Source organism: Sarcophilus harrisii, chromosome 2, assembly GCF_902635505.1.
Source record: "Sarcophilus harrisii chromosome 2, mSarHar1.11, whole genome shotgun sequence".
NCBI classification, from domain to species: domain Eukaryota; kingdom Metazoa; phylum Chordata; class Mammalia; order Dasyuromorphia; family Dasyuridae; genus Sarcophilus; species Sarcophilus harrisii.
Window position 1 is genome coordinate 247,200,639 of NC_045427.1, and position 19,212 is coordinate 247,219,850.

Below are 19,212 nucleotides of genomic sequence, written 5' to 3' on the forward strand. Positions count from 1 at the left end.
TCACTCTCAGTTCCTACATTCCTCTCTCTGGGTGTAGATGGCACTCTTCATCACAAAATCATTGGAACTGGTCTGAATCATCTCATTATTGAAGAGAGTCATGTCCATCAGAATTGATCGTTGTATAATACTGATATTGCCATGTATAATAATCTTCTGCTCATTTCACTTAGCATCATCTGTAAGTCTCTCCAGCCTTTCTGAAACCATCTTGCTAATTGTTTCTTATAGAACAATAATATTCCATAACATTCATATACCATAACTTATTCAGCCATTCTCCAACTGAAGGGCATCCATTCAGTTTCCAGTTTCTTGCAATTCTTGTAAGATTTTATTTTACTAGCACCTAGTTCTCTGTTCTAAGTCACACACTATATCCTTGCAACATTACCCAAAAGCATGGTTAAGTATTTTTCTATATAATCAGGCCTCATTTCTGTATACAGACTCATGTCACCCTAGTTACTTCTACAACTAAATAATCTGTTTCCTTCCACTGAGTTCTTTAAATCTCTATACTTATTCTGACAATCTTTCAAACTTTTTTTTTAATGGCAAATTAAGAACCTAAAAAGCAATGTTTCTACTAGCATTTACCATGGTTTGCTTTTTATAGACTGAGATGCTTACAGATGCCAATAAAAAGATTAAAATAATTATTTTAAACCATTATTTCTTCTAGGTAGCATAGTGAATAGAATATCCAGATTGAATTAGTCTTTATCTTCCTGAATTAAAATGTGGCCTTAGACACTTTAGTGACAATACAACCGTGGGCAACCATGGGTATGTTACTAAATCCTGTTTGCCTCAGTTTCTTAGTCTGTAAAATGAGCTGGAGAACAAAACATCAAACCTTTACAGTAGCTTTGCCAAGATAACCCCAAATCGGATCATGGAGAGTTGAACATGACTAAAAAATGATTCAACAACAAACAAAAGACTCACCTTATTTAATTCAACCTTTCCTCATTGCCTTGATTTTCTGGATATTATTTTTTTGTGGTTTAATAATTTTTTTTTTAAACCTCAAAATAAAAGTTAGGTTTTGATGGTTATTTTTGGAAGAGGTGGGGAGTGGGGTCCTAGATCTATTTCATTAGGAGGTTCTTCAGTTACCTCATCTATAAAATGGAATAATAATAGCTCCTATTCGATCTATTAAAATCACAAAATCATAGATTTGAGCTGGAAGGAAAGCCATCCAACCAACTCTTTTATAAATGAAGATATTTAGCATACTATGATTTTGTGATTTTATAACTGCAAAAACAGTCTCTGACCTTCTGGGAAATTTACATATATAAATAAGACACCAGCAATGTAAAGATATTAAGTCACAACTAGAGAAATCAAAGAAGGTTATTGAAGGTACAAGGGTTGAACATTAATGGAATGCAAGGAATCCAAGATGCTTAAATGAGTAAAGAATACATTCCAGGTATTTGAGAGGAGAGGAAAAAGGGGAGGCTGCTCATTTGGCCAGTGAGAATACATGGAAGAATGAGATGGAATGATCCAATTTGCCTTAAACATAGAGTTCACAGCAGAGTAAAACAAAATTTAAAATGTCAAATCACTGCTTTCAAATTCTTTTGAACTACTCATTCCTACTCAGCCATCCCAAATAGTCCTTCAGATACTTCACAACTCTAAAATGCTAAAGTTTACCAAAAAGAGGGGTGGGGGTGGGGGCAGCACTTAATGACCAACATAAGAATTTTTTCAAAGATCATCTAAAGTAATTAAAGTCTACCTCTAGTTTTTAAGTCAATTTTTGACTACTTTACAATCTTTATTACAAAACCTTGTCACCAATTCCAATGATCTTGTGATGAAGAGAGCTATCTACACGCAAAGAGAGGACTGTGGGAACTGAGTGTGCTCACATCATACCATTTCCACTCTTTTTGTTATTGTTTGCGTGCATTTTATTTTTCTCATTTTTTCCTGTTTGATTTGATTTTTATTGTGCAGCAAGATAGTTGTATAAATATGCATGCATATATTGGATTTAACATATATTTCTCCCATATTTAACATATATTGGACTACCTGCTATCTGGGGAGGGGTTTGGGAAAGGGAGGGAAATTGGAGCACAAGATTTTGCAAGGCTTAATGTAGAAAAATGATCCATAAATATGTTTTGAAAATAAAAAGCTTTAATTTAAAAAAGAAAAATACATTTTCACACCAGACAAACAATATTCTACTATAGAAATTTCATGGTGGATGAATTTGGAATTATGCTCAAAAAGTTATCAAACTGTGCATACTCTTTGATCCAGCAGTGTTACTACTGGACTTATACCCCAAAGAGATACTAAAAAAGTAGATGAATCTAGCAAGCAACTACCCCAAAAATACTTTACATTTTCTCCCTTTCCTTCTATCTTATGATATAAAACAGTCCCTCTATTAGGTTCATATTCAAACTTATGGACTAAAAATGGACAATATTCCATCAGAGGTTAACACTTCAGGAGGGAATAGTGACATGCACCCCAAGCAGAATAGCAGTTGTCTTTTTGGCTCTACCTACCCAAAAGAGAAAAGAGAAGTTCTACTTGCTACTCTGGAGCTTGCTATGCCTTTTTCACAAGCTAAAAAAGATCTGAGTCCTGAGCCTTGAGCCTCTGTCCTCTGCAAATAATCTTCTAAAGCAACAAAGTTCATTATCTTTTTAGACAGTAGGAAAAATGAACTCACTCATACATTAAGATGAAATAGCTTTATTTCCTCACCTTATATCTTAGCCTAACACTCACAAGAAACAATGATCAATGATATGACTGATAGGGTAGGTCTGTTCAGAGAAAGAAGAGAACTTATGTCAGAAATTGAGGTTAGGCTCTGAGATACCATTACACACTCTCAGATTGGCTAAGATGACAGGAAAAAATAATGATGAATGTTGGAGGGCATGCGGGAAAACTGGGACATTGATGCATTGTTGATGGAGTTGTGAATGGATCCATACAGTCTAGAGAGCAATTTGGAATTATGCTCAAAAAGTTATTAAATTGTGCATACCCTTTGATCCAGCAGAGTTACTACTGGACTTATACCCCAAAGAGATACTAAAGAAGGGAAAGGGACCCATATGTACAAAAATGTTTGTGGCAGCTCTTGTCGTAGTGGCTAGAAACTGGAAATTGAATGAATGCCCATCAATTGGAGAATGGCTGAATAAATTGTGGTATATGAATATTATGGAATATTATTGTTCTGTAAGAAATGACCAACAGGATGATTTCAGAAAGGCCTGGAGAGACTTACACGAACTGATGCTGAGTGAAATGAGCAGGACCAGGAGATTATATACTTCAACAACAATACTATATGATGACCAGTTCTGATGGACCTGGCCATCTGAGGATGGCCGAGATCAACCAAATCATTTCCAATGGAGCAGTAATGAACTGAACCAGCTACGCCCAGAGAAAGAACTCTGGGTGATGACTAAAGACCATTACATTGAATTCCCAATCCCTATATTTATGCCCACCTGCATTTGTGATTTCCTTCACAAGCTAATTGTACAATATTTCAGAGTCTGATTCTTTTTGTACAGCAAAATAACGGTTTGGTCATGTATACTTATTGTGTATCTAATTTATATTTTAATATATTTAACATCTACTGGTCATCCTACCATCTGGGGGGGGGGGGGAGGGTAAGAGGTGAAAAATTGGAACAAGAGGTTTGGCAATTGTTAATGCTGTAAAGTTACCCATGCACATAACCTGTAAAAAAAAAAAAAAAAAAAAAAAGAACCAATGCTAAGTGAAATGAGCAGAACCAGGAGATCATTATACGCTTCAACAATACTACTATATGAGGATCAATTCTGATGGAAGTGGCTCTTTTCAACAATGAGAGGATCCAAATCAGTTCCAATTAATCAGTATACCCAGTGAAAGGACACTGAGAAATGAGTGTGGGACTACAACATAGCATTTACACTCTTTCTGTTATTGTTTGCTTGCATTTTTGTTTTTCTTCCCAGGTTATTTTGACCTTTTTTCTAAATCCGATTTTTCTTGTACAGCAAGATAACTGTATAAATCTGTGTGTGTTTATATAGTATTTAACGTATACTTTAACATATTTAACATGTATGGGACTACCTGCCATCTATGAGAGGGAGTGGAGGGAAGGAGGGGAAAAGTTAGAACAGAAGTTTTTGCAAGGGTCAATGTTGAAAAATTACCCATGTGGTCATGTATACTTATTGTGTATCTAATTTATATTTTAATATATTTAACATCTACTGGTCATCCTGCCATCTAGGGGAGGGGGTGGGGGTAAGAGGTGAAAAATTGGAACAAGAGGTTTGGCAATTGTTAATGCTGTAAAGTTACCCATGTATATATCCTGTAAATAAAAGGCTATTAAATTAAAAAAAAAAAATTACCCATGCATGTTTTGTCAATAAAAAGCTATAACAAAAAAAAAAAAAAAAGAAAGAAAGAAAGAAATTGAGGTTAGGATCTGAATTGTCAGGGAGAAAGGGATAAAAGTAGGCATATCAAGTGACTAATATTTCTAAAACTTGTTACATCCTTTAAAAAAAAAAAAATCCTAGGAAGAGGTTTATAAGAGAGGGCACTAACAAAAAATAAGTTTATTTCTAAGTGCATATAAACAACAACCATTTGTTCTAATTCAGTGACTTCTAATTCAGTGAACATATAGCATTCTATGACTCTCAGAATAAACTGAAAGCCATTAATTTTGTTTTTATTCTTCTAAATGAATATTATTCTGTCTAGCACTATAAAATATCTTCTTAGCAGTTAGGGAAAATAGCATTAAATCCACAAATTAATTTCAGTAGTACTCATTTTATTACAGCAGCATGTCCCAGTCTTAAACACTTAAACAGTCCAATCATTTAAGTTGTTCTTTACCTCACCTCAGACCTTAGACGAGTTTGTCTGTCCCTGGGCAAGTCATCGTTAACTGATTAAACCTCTCTCAATCTCAATTTCCTCATCTGAGAACAGAGATAATAATACATATATCTTGGGATTGTTGTGAAATCAAATGAGATAAATATGTAAAGCACTTTCCAAACATAGACTATAAAATAATCATTCAGTAAGAATTTATTAAGCATTTACCAAGCCGAGTACCAGGCTGAGAATACAAAGAAAGGCAAAAGAGATAAACATTTAAGAATTTATTTTGTAAAGTACAAGTACTCAATGTAGTTTGTTAGAGTGACCGTGCATTTTATAGTTATTTTGAATGGAACTTCCCTTTTTATCCTTCCTGGATTCGTATAGAGAAATGTTATTGATATTTGTAGGTTATTTTGTAATTGCTTTTTTAATTGAAACTACTGTCTCAATTAGTTCTTTTGCTGAATCCCAGAATTCTATAATGAAATCATTAAGTCTTGAGCAAATAGGAAATTTTTTCTCCCATTATGTGTATTTTTAGGCTTTTGATTTCTTTATCTTCTTGCTGATATTCCTAGAATTTCTAGAACTAAGTCAAATAATATCAGGTAAAGAAGACAATCTTACTTTACCGCTGAATTAACTGGAATTTTCTAATGTTTCTCCATTGCATATAATATTTATCCTATTAAAAAATTCATACTTACCCTTTACATAATGGAGTATTGAGCATAAATTAACACAATAATTTGTAAAAGGTTTTTTCCTCTTCTAATACTACCTGTCATTTTAGATGTTTTTGTCTTTAATAATTCTCTTAACTGTGTTCATATTATTGAATCACCCTTGCATCAGTGTTATAAAAACCAATTTAATCTTTTGATTTTTTTGGATCAACTGCTGAAATCATTTTGCTAATATTTCATTTAAAAATTTTAACTAATACTCATTAGACACTGGCCAAGAGGTCTGTTTTTTCTTTCATGATTAAAGTACTAGGACTATATTTGTCTTATGAAAGGAGCTTGGCATAGTATTTCTAACTGTGCTTTAAAAGTAGATAGAATTTTGCTGTAAATTCATTAATTTTTCTCTTTGGGTAGTTCCTTTATAGTTAATTCAATTTCCCTTTCTGAAATTGAATTATTTATATTCCTATTTCCAATTTCAGAAAAGAAACCTGAACTACAAAGGATCTACCAAAAAAGGAAAATTCATGCCAAGGAATGTTCAAGTTATCAAACAACTGCACTCTTTTATACATATCAGCAAGGTTATGTTTAAGATTCTTCAAGCTAGGGTTTAGCAATATTGTGAACCAAAAATTATTAGAAGAGTAGGCTGGTAATCAAAGAGGAAAAGGAACTAGATACCAAACTATCAATATTCACAGGATTGTGGAAAAAGCAAAAGAGTTCCAGAAAAACATCTACTTCTGCTTCTTGACTACACAATGGCCTGGGACTATGTGGATCACAATAAAATGTAGCAAATCCTGGAAGATATGCGAGTTAACAGATTATTTTATCTCCTGAGGAACCTATATGCAGGCCAAGAACCAACACTTAGAATGAACCATGGAACAATTGATTGGTTTGTTATAGGAAAAGGATAACGATTTCTATTGACACCTTATTTATTTAATTTATATGCTTATTACATTATGTGAATGCTAACCTGGATAAATCAAAAGGTGGGAAACAAGTTTTCCAGGAGAACTATCAACAATTCCAGATTTGCAGACGATATCACTCTTGACAGTAAAAAGGAAAGAGGAATAAGAAGTCTCTTGATGAGGATGAAAGAAGAGAGTAAGTGTAAAAGAAAAAAAAAGTGTAAAAGTAAAAATGAAATTTAAGACAAAAAAAGCTAAGATCTTGGCAAATTGTCCAATTACTTCCTGTCAAATAGAGGAAGAAATGGAAGCAATGTCAGATTTTATATTCTTATGTTCAAAGAACACCTTACTGCAGCCATGTAATTCCATGGCTTGTTCCTTAGAAGAAAAGCTGACAGAGAGACTCATATAGTTAAAGATATGATTTTTTGTCTAGAGTAACATATGACTCCGAAAGTTGGACTACAAGGAAAGCTGAATACCACAGAATCAATACTTCAAAATGTGGTGGTAAAAAAAAGACTTTTGAGACAGCAAGGAGATCAAATCAGTCAACACTTCAATTAATTCAAGCTATTCACTTGGAAGGTCAAATACTAAAGCTAAAACTTAAATACTCTGGCCACATAATGAGAAGAAAGACTCAAGATTGAAGACAAAAGGAAAAGGGGATGACTGAGGATGAGATGGATAGATAGTAACATGAAAGCAACAAACGTGAACTTGGACAGACTTCAAGAAATTACGGAAGATAGAATAGCCTAGCGTTCTATGATCCATGAGATCACGAAGAGTTGGACACAAGAGAATGACTGAACGACAATAAATATTTCTACTTGGTGACTGTTGAGTATTTTATGGTTTTTGTAGATAATTCTGTTTCCTTTCAATTTTCAATTTTGTTGGCCTCTAATTGAATGTAACAGCTTCTAATAATTATTTTTATCTCTTCTCTGCTACAAATTCATTGTTCATTTTTTATTTTGTTCCTTGGATTTTCCTAGAATTTTAAGGAAAATTAAGAGAAAAAAGTAAGAATAAAGGGAAAATAGTTCCTTCACATTCCAAACTACATTACTCAGGAGTAATCATCATAACTGTTTAGAATTGATTTTAAAAATAGAAAAACAAATCAACAAAATAGTCGAATTAGAACTAAAGAGCTCCAAATAATTCAATGCTGACAAAAACTTGTTAGAAAAACAGGAAAGCAGATTGGCAGGGAGTAGAGTTATATCAATATCTTCCAAAATATTCTACAATAAACTCAAAATATATATGACTTGGATATTAAAGATGAAAAAAACTGAGGAGAACCAAAACCAAATACTTTTCAGTTATAAATACAGCATAAATTCTTGAACAAAGAATAGAAGCAATTATAAAAGATACAAGTAGAAAATTTTGATTATGTGAAATTTAAAACTTTTGCATAAACAAAATTGATGCAACTAAAACAAAAAGTAAAGTATTCAACTGGGGGGGTGGGGGGAAATTTTTATCCAAGGATATGATGGACAAGTTTAGTGGACTGTAGCCTGATAGGAAATGAAAAGCTAGCCTATGTGTCTTCCTTAAATTAAAGTACTAGAAGTGCCCACCACATTCCAATCAAAGGAAGGGGCAGAAAATACTTTGGAGGTCTGAGTTCCAGAGTTGAAGTGGTCTTTCAAGACGAAAAGGTTTTCTGAGGCATAACAAGTCTGAAGGATCTTCTTATTGTAACAAAGAAATGGAAATAATGATGGTCATTGAATTGGAAATAGTTAAATATCTTATACTATATGAATGCAATGGAATTCTGATGTACAATAACAATCAATACAGAGAAGCATGTTAAGATTTAATGGGAACTAATACAAAGTGAAGTAAGAAAAACTAACAAAAAAAAAACAAAAACCCAACGATTACAATAATATAAAAGGGAACAAGAACAACAAAACATCAATACTAAATACTATCATATTAAATGACCAAGTCTGAATCTAAAGAAGAAAAACAAGAAAGTATTAATTACTTTTTTCAGAAGTAAATGGCAATAGGTGTAGTTTTTGATATGTTGGTTAGTTTTGCTAAACTATTTCTTTCTCTTATTTTTATCCTTTGTAATAAGAAACTGCTCTCCTAACAGAAGGTCCAGAAATGTGAGTGATATAATAACACAAGATTTTAATAAACTTTTTTTAAAATAATTTTAAAAGTATCTATTTACTATGTAGCAGACATTTTGCTAGGCTCTAGAAATATAAAGATAAAAAATGAAGTTGTCCCTTGCTCTCATGAGCTTACATTCTATAAAGGAGGCAACATACACATATGAATATATCCAAAATAAATACAAGATAACAGGGAAAGCAGAAATCTCAGGAAAGTGGAAGTCACTACCAACAGGAAAGATCTGAAAAGGCCTCATATAAGATATGTCTGAGCCGAGTTTGAAAGAAATTAGGGATTCTAAGAGACAGAAGAAAATAAGCGTTCTAAGCAAGGGAAAAAAGATCAGAGAAATTAGCAAATTCAGAGAAATATAGTGTATTGTGTAAGAAACAGTAAGAAAGCAAGTTTGGCTTAACAAAGCATATGAATTAGAGTAATATGTAAGATTGTTGAGATAAGACACACTGAATAATGATCTGAACCTACAGTGATTTGTGACCAAGGAAAGATGACTGGTTGATTTAGTAAAAAGTAGTAAGAACCTTGCAACAGGCAAGCATAATAGTCAAGGAGGGAAATGTCAGACATAGATAGATCTATAACTTCAAAAAGTTCAAAAAATAATAGACATGAGAGCTCTTAATTCCATTCAAACCTCATCTCTAGTACATCAAGAGACACTTCTTGAATCCCTCCAATTATTAGTGTACTCCCCAAATCATCACTTAGGGATATTTTTTGGTGTATTGGGAATATTTGGCATATTTCTTGTACTTACTTCTCTGTGAATAGTTCTTCCTCCTTAGTATAGCATCTGGCACACACTAAGCACTTAAAAAATGCCTATTAACTACTGATTATTTGAGTGTCAACTGTTTACTGTTTGCAAGTATGCCTAAAAGCATGAAAGGTCCTTGAAAGTAGGAACTGTTTAATTATCATCTTTGTCATTGCATAGTAGGCAGTAATATTTTTAAGTAATTTGGCTACAAGGCTCAGAGATTTTAAGTGGCTTCTTCAGGGTGACAAATCCTACTACTGTGTATTGAGTCTAGGTCTTCTGATAATCCAGTACAATTTCTATTAACCTACAATCAATTATTAGAAATAATTAATAGTGAGGCAGAGCTAAGATGGTAAAGGAGAAATAACAATAGTTATTTTTACCTGTAAACTACGCTTTTTTTAAACAAGAGTTTTTCAAGATGAACCCCCCCCCAAAAAATGTGTTTTAAATAAAGTAAGTTCTATACTTCAATATGACATAAAAGTGACTCTAGCTTGTTGAAGGTTATCCATAAGTTTATATAAACTCTGGAAGATGACACCATTCTAAAAAGATTTTAAGCATGGTCTTATCAACAAACTATGTTTGCTTTTCACTGGCACACAAAGAGAATACTCATCAGTGGGCCGCTCACTTGACAATGAATTATTTAGCCATAGCAATCCAAAAACAAAATACAAAATACTGAGGAGAAATATAACTAATTATAAATATTAGCTTAATTGTTGGTACTCTAAACGCATGATCTTTATCCTGGACCCAATGAGCTATATTACTGGAGGAACTGAATCATATCAATATTAACAATCTCACTATAAATGAAACCATAACATAATGAAGTTGATGCTAATAGAAGGATGACTCACTGGTTTCCCAAGGGAAAAGCAAATATAGGAATTAGTAGAGTTGGTTTTACTGTGCATCCGAAGGCAACAAGAAACATAATTTCATAGGCCACCTGATCACTTCCTATTTGGAACTCTTGAAAAGAAGTTTCAAAAAGACAATCATGAAGATAATTTCAGTTTATGCATCAATATCTATAGCAGAAACTGATGAGGTAGAAAAATTCTACAACGAACTTGATAAGACCCTCCAAATTAAATGAATCTATACTTTAATACCCAATGACTTCATTAAAAAGGTTACCTTCTAAGTTCAGGCATTACCTCTCACCTAGATTCTTGCAATAGTCTCCTGATGGGTATCTCTGCCAAAGTAATTTTCCTTAAGCACTTACCATGTGACTCCACCACTCAATTGCAGTGACTTCCTATTGCTTTTAGGATCAAATGTAAATGGCTATATTTATATCCCTATATATCCTTTTAAATCCCCGTATAACTTGGTCCTAACCTATTTTTCCTAGCCTCAGTGGGCTTGTTCCTTCCTCTCATACTCTTCAAATTCAGCCAAACCAACCTTCTCTATTCTCATACAATACACTATATTTCTTGTTTCAACTGCCCTTGAAATAGCTAGCCTACATGCCTAGACTGAATTTCCTCTTTACCCTCACCTCATAAAATTTTGTTCTTTTAAAAGTCAAACTCTAACTTCAGCATAAAGCCTTTCCTGATGCCACCAACTAATAATATTCTCCCTCTTAAACCCTTTTATATTTAACAACTTTGTATATATCTGTATTTATTAACTTTGTATTTGTCCTATATATATATATATATATATATATATATATATATATATATATATATATATTCACATATGTACTTATGCCCTATATTAAAATGTAAATTTCTTGAATAGGCATTGTTTCATTCTTTTTACTTGCAACTCTACCTAATACACAGTAGGAGCTCAGAAATATTTGATGATTGATTGGGGGAGAAAACTTACTGAGAGACTCAACTAAACCTGTTCAGAGCATTCAAAACTGAAACTAGAGGATAAAAAATAGCCAAAATATGAAAAAGAAAAAAAAATTTTTGTTAAAATTTCTATAAGCTGTTTTCTTCACCAGTGGCATCCTCAATAAGTTTGAGAAGAAAATTTAATTTTCAAAAACAGACAGTATCTTATCCCTTCCAATGAGCTTACTTGTTGACTAAATTAGCAGGTAGGTTAGGTAGATTTTTAACAATTCTTATATAGTCTCCCCATGTATTAAAGTCATATGAGATAATTTTAATAATCCTCTGATTAATAAAAACCAGTGCTTGCCAAGATGTTTACAACTGTGGTGGATGATGTCCAACACACAGCTGAAACGAAAGTCAATTATGCCAACTGCTTTCTGGTTACAAATGAAATTGTACTGATTTTGTTAATTTCTAAAACACTGCAGAGTCTCCAAAATGAGTTCAATAACCAAAGATATTAGTATAACAATCTCCACAAGAAAAGACAAATGGATGAAAAATGCCTCTTCTTTAGCCCAGGCAGTCCCTAGAGAGAAGGAAGGGCTCTGTGTGTGTGTGTGTGTGTGTGTGTGTACACAATAGACACTAGATGAATAACAAATAAGGACTAGAATTAAATTGACAAAGAATAGGCTGGATTAATTTGGAAAATTGGATAGTGCCTTTAACCACCCCAAATTCTTCACTGAAACAGCAAGCCATCTTTTTAACAACAATATTCTACTGGTGATGCTACATAGCTCCACTTTAGAAAACCAGTTTTCAAAGATTTAAATTGGAGGTCATCAGAAGGTCAACGGAGAGGTGCTTAATGGGCATGAATAGGCTGTAGAATAATACCAAGAAAGAATGACATGGGTGAAGTGGTGTAAAGGATATAGTCAGATTTCCTTTTCATGACTGAAAGAGAGTTTGGTTAGCCATGCTGTGAGAACAAAAGATAATTGATGGATAACCCATGTGCTTTACTGATATCTCCCTACAATGCGCAAAGGTCTAAAATAGGGTTTCTTAGCCTTTTTTGTCTGTCACAGACCTCTGGCAGCCTGGTGAAATCTATGTACCCCGACTCAGAATAATGTTATTAAATGCATAATATACAAAAGATTGCAGAAGAAACCAATTATATTGAGAGGATCATCAATTTTTTTTTAAATCAAGTTTATAGATTTCCCCATCCCCCTCCCATTTAAGAACTCCTAGTCTTAAAAAAAAAGCTAGTGTATTGAATGCAACCCCCTGTAGAGGACTTATGGGAAGACATCAACAAGATTCACACAGAACACAAAGGCCTGGATAGGATAGGATCTGATCACTCTAGAAAGTGCCAAAACTGCTTTATGATACAAAAGAAATAACCCATGAACAAAATTAAGAATAAATATTTTGAAACAGATGGTTATCAAAACCAGAATCAAGAAGATACAATATAAACTCTTCAGGGCAAGGACCATTTCAAGCAATCAACATACTTCATTAAACAATTACTATATGCCAGTCACTGTGCTGGATACTAGGCATGCAAAGACCAAAAACAATTCCCTGTTTACTATTATCAAAAGAAACAAAGTATACATACTTGAATAAACATAGGATAAATACAAAGTAACTCTTGGGGAGATAGGGGCTAACAGATGAGAGGAAGGGTCTGGAAAAGACTTAAAGAAGAAGGTGGTCCTTCAGCTTACCTTTAAAAGGAACAAAGCATTCTGAAAGTACAAGATGAAGAGGCAAAACATTCATTTTTGCCTTTGCTTCATCAAGCCCTAGTGCACCTAACTTTACACAGATTAGGGACTTTCTAAACATTCATTCAATTGAATTACTGGGCAGTGGAAGAACACATTAAAGATGAGAAAGGAGAAATTTTAGTTACAAACTATTAGGTTCTTCCTGTAAGATCTGAATCTTACTTTTTTTTTTTTTTTTTTTTTTACAACACAGAACAAGGATCCATAGAAATCAGCATATATAAGAAAACCTGCACTTTGAAAATAAGAAAAAAATAAATTGGGATAACAACTCCTACTGACTGGTGAGAGAGCTATTTGGCGAGCAGAACACATGGAGAGCGAGCAGTATTACCATCCTATGGCCTCTGAGACAAAACAAATTCTACTTAAGACATCATTGACTTCTGCTGGTTTATATGGAAATAAATTAAACAAACAAAATGCCTTTTTTAAAAAATTGGTAGTGATTATGAAATGATCGTGTCCAGGACGACAGTAAAACCAAAGATGTTCTGAGTACAAGTGCTATTTTCAAGTCTTCTTCCAATTAAAAGTTGTAACTCTTGAAAAGAAAGAAGAATAAAGAGGATAAAGAGTGGGATCTAAAAGATCAGTCACCTAATCCAATCTTCTCATTTTACATATTAAAAAAAAAAGTTTGTCAAGTATCTAAGACTACATAAATAGCATGACTGAAAAACAAATCCTAGGGGCAGCTAGATGGCACAGCGGATAGAGCACCAGCCCTGAAGTCAGGAGGACCCGAGTTCAAATTTGACCTCAGACACTTAACACTTCCTAGCTGTGTGACCCTGGGCAAGTCACTTAACCCCAATTGCCTCAAAAAAAAAATCCTCATCTTCTATACATCTACAAGTGCTGTTTCTGTCCCACATCCAAAAAACTAGTTTTATCAGACACTTTATTCACAACCGTTTGAGGGAAAAAGAATGAACTAAGGTTTATGAATAATACTCAAATCACTCAGGAAAGTAAACTCAAAGTCATCCCTCAACTTTTCCTACTCCTTCATCTACTCCATATATCCAATGTGAAGATTGCCAGATCTTCAGATAATACAAATCTTTAGCTATATGTGAGAACAAATATGTTGGATGGCAGGAACCAAAAGGATTTCATCAGACACAAACAATAAGCTGCATTTAACAAATGAAATCTATTAAGTATAAACAAAGTCCTGTGACACAATTTTCAAAAAACAATTTCAGATAGCACAAAATGGAACAAATTTAGTTCATGTGAAAATCATCATGGGCACATTAATTTACTGCTTATGAATCCTCAGTAGCATGTAATGACTAAAAAAGCTAAGGTAATCTTAGGCTGTATTAGTAAACATATAAGGGAGATGAAGTCTTATTGTCATTGGACACCAAAAAAATCAGACCAATCTTGAATATATTAAATTCTGAGCACTACATCTTAAGTACTGACAAACTAAATCAAGTCCACAGAAGAGTGACCAGGGCACCAATGTATAGGAAATGTCATACAGGCTTATAGTAGACATAACAGGTTCCAAATATTTAAAAGGTTGCTATATGTATGGATTCAATAATATACGTGGATAATGAGGGCACAACTAATAAATACTACAGAAGAGTACTAGATTTCAACTCTAACAACCAGAGCTGTCCAAAAACAAAATATAAAGAACCACCTCACAAGTCTTCTCCCATTGTATATATAAAAACAACTTATGTTCATGGGGGCAGGGGAAAAGGATAAAAGGAAGAGAGTAAAGAAGAGCCTCCTGGAGGATTTGCTATCTTTTAGTTATATCCTGAACTGTCAAGAGATCCCTTCTCACTCTAAGAATTGGATTCTAGAATTAGTATTTTGAGGATTCTGTCCCAAATAAGCACTATATCGAAAATATCCTACCCCCTTTTTAGGTGGTTAAGACTTATCACTTGATAAGTGTAGGGAACTCCCTACACTTTTCCTTTTGAAGAAACAGTCTCTACCAAAACAAAGAGGAAAAATGGTCTACAAATTATTGTCTTAAAAGTAATGGGAGGGGAAGGTGGGGCAGCTAGGTGGTGCAGTGGATAGAGCACCAGCCCTGAAGTCAGCAGAACATGAGCTCAAATCTGACTTCAGACACTTAATACTTCCTAAATGTGTTACCCCGGGCAAGTCACTTAACCCCAACTGCCTCAGCCAAAAAAAAAAAAAAAAAAAAAAAAGTGGGGCTGATTTGCCCAGATTCTGACAGAAACTACAACTTGAAACAATTTTTGTTGTTCACAGAATCCCATACAAATCCATTTTTTAATAAACCTGTACAATAGTTCAGACTTTGCAAGATCTAACAAAGGCAATTTTCAATTTTGTTGTGGATATCTTTTATATTATACTATCAAAAATATTAAGTGTCTACGAGGTGCAAAGAAATGTACTAGCCTCACAAACACTATACTAAGCACTTAAATAGCCATTATTATATGTGATTAAGAATATACTGAAGGGACAACAGCTTATCCAAACCCAAAAGGTTGGGCCTTAGAGTCAGGACAACAAAGCCCAGCTTTGATACTAGCCATCTGACCATGTGTGTATGCCTCAACGTCCACAAGGCAATTCTATTAAACTATAAATTTCAGAAAAATTAATGATCACTATTAGTAGCAGCAGTTTTCAACACCAGAAAATTCTCCAGAGATGAAATCTCTGAAAAAAAGTTATCATTATATCTAAGAAGGATCTTTGGTATTCTATGGCACAAGATAATTCTTTGGTAGTATGGTTGAAGAGGAGGGACAGGGAATGTCCATGGATCCATAATTATAAAATATTTTAAGTACCAACTCAAAATTATTCCCCTATGAAATTTACACATGATATTGGGGCTCAGAAAATTAATAACCACTAACCTTTAAAACCAATAAAATATAGGAAATCAGGATTCAAATTGTGGTCTTCTGACTTCAAATCTATGGCTCTTTCTATTACACGATGCCCCTAGAAGCCTACACTGAAAAGCATAATTTAAATGCTCCTTTGGGCACTTGAGATTCATTCATCCCATAGGAAAGGTTAATACCACCTAAATAAGATTATGTGAGCACTTGTAGAGGGACTTACATAGTTAATTCTATGCATGATATTATCAACAAAGAATTTTTCTAACAGCTAACAGGACCTTTAGGGTCATTTCAAAAATAGAAGGGTAGACCATTTGTGAGCTTGCATGAAATCCCCTTTTCTCTAAAATGAAGTTTGATAGTGTACTCACATGTGTATTTCACATGTCAAAAAAAATAAAATAAAATCACTTCTCTATCTGTAAGAATGGGCAAAAGACAAAAGACAAATTTGTTCACAGGAGATAATGGAAAGTATTTTGCCTCTGACTAGGTTATAATCAGTTCGGTTTTATCCCCAGATAAGTTATGCAATGGTGCAATCTTGCTTGTCCCCAAAAAGAAAAAGTATTGTCTCTATGAAGTGTTATTAGACTTATAACCACCTATTCATTAAAAGTGATGTTCAGCATTTCATTACATCCCATGAAAGGTCAACACAAGGAATAACTTAAGAAACAAGAATTAAGTCTCCATTCTCCAACCAATTCAGTCTCACGCTTGTCTGAAATACATTTGGGAATGAGCAGTGCCCATCGACTTCAATTCCATACTCTTCTCTACTACCTGCCCTCCCTACTCTTTTTTGTCTTTTGAAGGTTCTCAGTCCTTTCTATACTGGGTCTAACCCTGAAGCCGCCTCTCCCCATTCCAAAGCCCTGGAATTCTTTTCAGATACAGATGTTCTCCTCTGTCCCAGGATTTACTTTTAACTTTACTTTCTGGCAGTACACCAAGCCTCATGTGTACCAGGCCTACAAGGGATGAGAGGGGATGAGAGGGGATGAGAGGGGATGAGAGGTGATGGGATGGGATGGGATGGGATGGGGTGGGATGGGGGGTGGAATGGGGGGTGGGATGGGATGGGGTGGGGTGGGAAGGAATGGGATGGGGGAGGGGAGAGAAAGGAAGGGAAGGGGTGGAGAGAATAGGGAGAGTGGGGATGGGAAGGGAGGGGAAGAAAGACCCTGTGGCCTTGGGGAGAAAGTATGGGGGAGGGGGAAGCCAAGCCAGGGCATCTTCCCCAGCCTGCCTCGCGGGCAGCGCGGGCCGGACTGGCGACGAGCGGGGGAGGGGTGCCCGCCTGCGCGCGTAGCCGGGCCTTTAACTACTCCGGCGAACGACCGGATGAGGGGCGGCGCGGGAGCAGCGGCCGTCCTCGTTGTCGTTCCCCCGCCCCCCCCCGCCCCAGCCCTGCGGGCACGCGCGAACACACACACACACGCACACTCGCACGCACACACACACACACAAAGCGGCCCGGCGCGGGCCGATCTGGCCAGGCCCGGGGGAGGAGCAGCAGGGCCGTTGGCGGCGGTCCGCGGGCCAGACCTAAGCCAGAGGAGGCCGCGCCGCGCCCCGCCCCCGCCTTGCCTAGCCGCCAACGGCCCCGCGGCCCCCGCCCGCCCGTGGTCCCTCCGCCCGTCCTTTCCTCCCTCCCTCCCTCCCTCACTCACCCACCTCAGAATCCGCGGCGGCCATGGCCCGGGTGCCCCGACTGTGGCCCCGCCCCCGTCCCGCCTCGCGCACACAGGCCCCGCCCCCACGGCGCCCCGCCTCTGGTCCATAAGTCCCGCCCTCACGCTGCCACACGCACACGGAGATCCCGCCCTTCTTTGCAATCGTTCGTCCCCGCTAGGATTGAGGAAATGAAGGGAGCTGACCAAAGCCTGCGAGCCGGCGTGCGCGTGCGCAGTCTACGTGAGTGTTATGGCGGCGAGCAGATTCGCTCTTCCGCACAGCTGGAGTACCACGTGACTTCGCCGCGCGCCACCACTTAAGTACGCCATCCACTCTACAACGTACCTGGGAGCTGAGGTCACGAACGCTCTCTCTTTCAGCTCCAACCAGTGAGGTCGCTCAAGCTTCAAGTGAGAAGTAAAATGCTTGTTGATATACTTCCCCATAAAACACTTTTCACAGCGAGGAACGGGTAGGTAGACAAGGATTGCGGAGTGATGCCCCTTAGGCCTACATCCTCAGCCCTTCTCAGCCCCGAAACCGTACAAGTAACCGCTTACCCGAATCTCCCGTAAAGGGAGGTCCTTGAGGCCTCAGGTTCCCGATCACAAAATCTTTTCAAACGCACTCTCTTCCCTAGCTAGCCGGGAACAACGGTTATCCCCATTGCACCGATGGGAAAACTGAGGTCCAAAGTGGCTCATGCCAACCACGGAATAGTTATTGGGCAGAATCCTGATCTCTTCCGCACTCCAGCCCAGGGCTCTCCTCCAACAAACAGCACCTTGTGCTTCCCTCCTTCGGTCTCGGAGAAGGCTCCGCAGGGTTGCCTTCTGCCGCCCTCCCTCGCCCCAGCGGGCAATCGAGCCACACACTCTCTACAGATGAAAAGCGGGGACGGTGTCTTTTCTGGCTGCCTCCCCAGCGTCCCTCACTGGATGCTCTGTGAATAAATAAATGAATGAAATTCTCGCTTCGCCAACTCCACCTTTCTGCCGCCGCCTGTTGGTAACTGCTTTGGTAGCCCCTGGGATTCGGATTGCTTCCCCCTCAGTCAGTGTCCTCTGCTGCCCTCCCCTGGTGACAGCTGAGCTGCCCCCTCGGCCCGCAGCGCCTCTGGCTAAGGAGCCCTCTCCTGGCCAAATTACAAACTCCAGTAAACAACCTTGCTTTTGCCACGGGGCTCGGGCGAGTGCCTCATGTGCCACCTGGGCAGTGTGATCTTGGGGGGAGGTGGGGGAGAGTGAGGAAAAAGGGGAGCAGCGGAGCTCAGCTCGTGCTCCCAGCGAGCCCTAGAGAGTAAAGGACAGGGTGCACCAAACAAAGCGGAGTCGGGGCTAGAGATCACCAAGCAAAGAGCATCATTTTATATAGGGGAGAAAGATCAGGAAAGGGGTCATGAAAGAGGTGGCATTTCTGTGAGTCCGTGAAGCACGGACAATTCTGCATAGGGTGTTTGTTACATATGTGGGGGGTATGGATGCAGTGAGTATATTTGAGCTGGGGAGTATAGCAGCAGAGGGGATGAGGTGACATCCATGAACTGTTGTTCAAAGTG

At 37.0% G+C, this 19,212-nt stretch overlaps 1 protein-coding gene across 9 annotated transcripts in view; it reads right to left on the reverse strand.

The window, feature by feature from the left end:
- Nucleotides 1-18,628, reverse strand: part of EHMT1 (euchromatic histone lysine methyltransferase 1) — a 259,276-nt gene extending 240,648 nt beyond the window's left edge. For 2 of the 9 annotated variants that reach the window (XM_031951875.1, XM_012539611.3), the window contains exon 1: nt 18,215-18,628. Coding sequence is in view for 1 of the 9 variants with exons in the window: in XM_031951869.1 (XP_031807729.1) it covers nt 17,655-17,675 (21 nt within the window). In the remaining 8 variants the exon portion in view is untranslated. Of the gene's footprint in view, nt 1-4,922; nt 5,131-17,650; nt 17,733-17,999 lie in introns of those variants that run through there. The other 7 variants (XM_031951871.1, XM_031951874.1, XM_012539612.3 and 4 more) reach the window with 6 other exon arrangements.
- Nucleotides 18,629-19,212: the final 584 nt, after the last annotated feature.